Below are 1,655 nucleotides of genomic sequence, written 5' to 3'. Positions count from 1 at the left end.
CCTGCCTCTGTTACCCGGCCCTTGTGACCCGACTCTTGTGACCCGACTCTTGTGACCCGACTCTTGTGACCCGACTCTTGTGACCCGACTCTTGTGACCCGACTCTTGTGACCCGACTCTTTTCCAGGAACCCCTGAACAGTGAAGATGATGTCAGTGACGAGGAGGGTCAGGAGCTGTTCGATACGGAGATCCACTTGTCCCCAGCAGGCCGCCTCGGGTCCCCAGCAGGCCGCCGCGGGTCCCCAACAAGCGCGGGACCTCACAGAAGTCGCTCCTGTTCTCGGGACACTACTTCTGGTATCAGCCGTCCTGCTGGCGACTCTCCAGTTGTTATCAGATGTCACCAGCAGATGGCGGCAGAGTTCTTCAGATTCTGCAGCGTGAGAAGTGGGAGACCTTCCTACAGCTGGAGGCGAGTGATTGGCTCCGACCCGGATCAGCGGATTCACCGTCTCTATACGCAGCAGGGAAGCTTTCATCTCTAACCTCACTCAGTCACATCGACCTCCCCGAAGGGTGTGAAAGTGGATTGTTTTTTCTTATAAAAATCTTTTTGTCTCATCTCAGTGCAGCTCATCTCCTGCAGCCTCTTTACAGCCACTTCCTGTCTACATGACCCCCGTGACGGCTCCACGGCATTTCTCAGGGCGAGTTTCCTGATGGTGACAACTATCTATCTGACCTCTGTCCTCCCCTTCAGTCTTCTATCTGACCTACATCCTTCCCTTCAGTCTTCTATCTGACCTCTGTCCTTCCCTTCAGTCTTCTATCTGACCTCCGTCCTCCCCTTCAGTCTTCTATCTGACCTCCGTCTTCATTTCCTGGCTGCGGGAGGTCTAGTGTCATCTAACACTTTCCTCACCAGCCTGACTGTTCTTGGCCCCGCCCCTTTCTTTCATTGGCTGTCAGTTCTGTCAATCATGGAGGCTCAGCATCACATGTGGGCGTTACCTGGAGGGGGGGAGGGGTCTACATGTAATTCCAGTCTGCCTGGGAACACCCCCTCCTCCAGACTTCTCCCAAGAGCCCACCCACTGCTTGCATCAGAGCTGAGCACTCATGACATGAGGACTGAGGCAGGGTGCTGTGATGGTTTCAGGAGGCTATGTACTGCACCCCACTGGCCCCTCCCACCAGCCATGATCTGCCTGCATTGCATAGAGAATCACACAGACCCAGTGGCGACATCAGCAGGGCTATAATATGGCATTTAATGTTGGTGAGGGGGGAGGGGAATATTTTGGTCCTCTGGTTGTACAACTGATTTGATTTTTGTTTCTCGCAGATCCACAGGAGTAAAAACAAGTGGAAGTTTCATCTCAAAGACGGGATTATGAACCTGAATGGCCGTGATTTTGTCTTCTCTAAAGCCATCGGAGATGCCGAGTGGTGAAACCTTTCCCCCACTCCCACACACATCCAATGGCGGGTGATTGGCGTGGGGTGAGCGCTCTGACAAAAACTGAAACCAATCCTGACAACACGGGAAACGCCCCTTTCCCTGGTACCAATGACAAGAGACTGAAGTGGCATCTCCCTGCGGGATTGGTGGATGGGCTGCACTGTGGGATCGCTGCCCCTCCTCCCCCCACTGAAATACTTTAGTCCCTCCTCTTCCTCCTGGCTCTGGAGTGTGTTCCGCGGAGTCTTCTG

The 1,655-nt window shown here is 54.0% G+C and overlaps 1 protein-coding gene across 1 annotated transcript in view; it reads left to right on the top strand.

The window, feature by feature from the left end:
• The window catches only part of GTF2A1 (general transcription factor IIA subunit 1), a 17,541-nt gene extending 15,975 nt beyond the window's left edge, over positions 1-1,566 (top strand). The window contains 2 exon segments of the mRNA XM_018575462.1: positions 128-190; positions 1,261-1,566. Of these exon segments, the coding sequence (XP_018430964.1) occupies positions 128-190; positions 1,261-1,395 (198 nt within the window). The 3' untranslated portion in view covers positions 1,396-1,566.
• The last annotated feature ends 89 nt before the right edge of the window (positions 1,567-1,655 follow it).

The sequence above is a fragment of the Nanorana parkeri genome, unplaced genomic scaffold (assembly GCF_000935625.1).
Source record: "Nanorana parkeri isolate BGI_ZX_2015 unplaced genomic scaffold, ASM93562v1 scaffold3967, whole genome shotgun sequence".
Lineage (NCBI taxonomy): Eukaryota > Metazoa > Chordata > Amphibia > Anura > Dicroglossidae > Nanorana > Nanorana parkeri.
The sequence above is the reverse complement of the archived record's forward strand: the minus strand, read 5'-3'. Positions and strand labels throughout refer to the sequence as shown.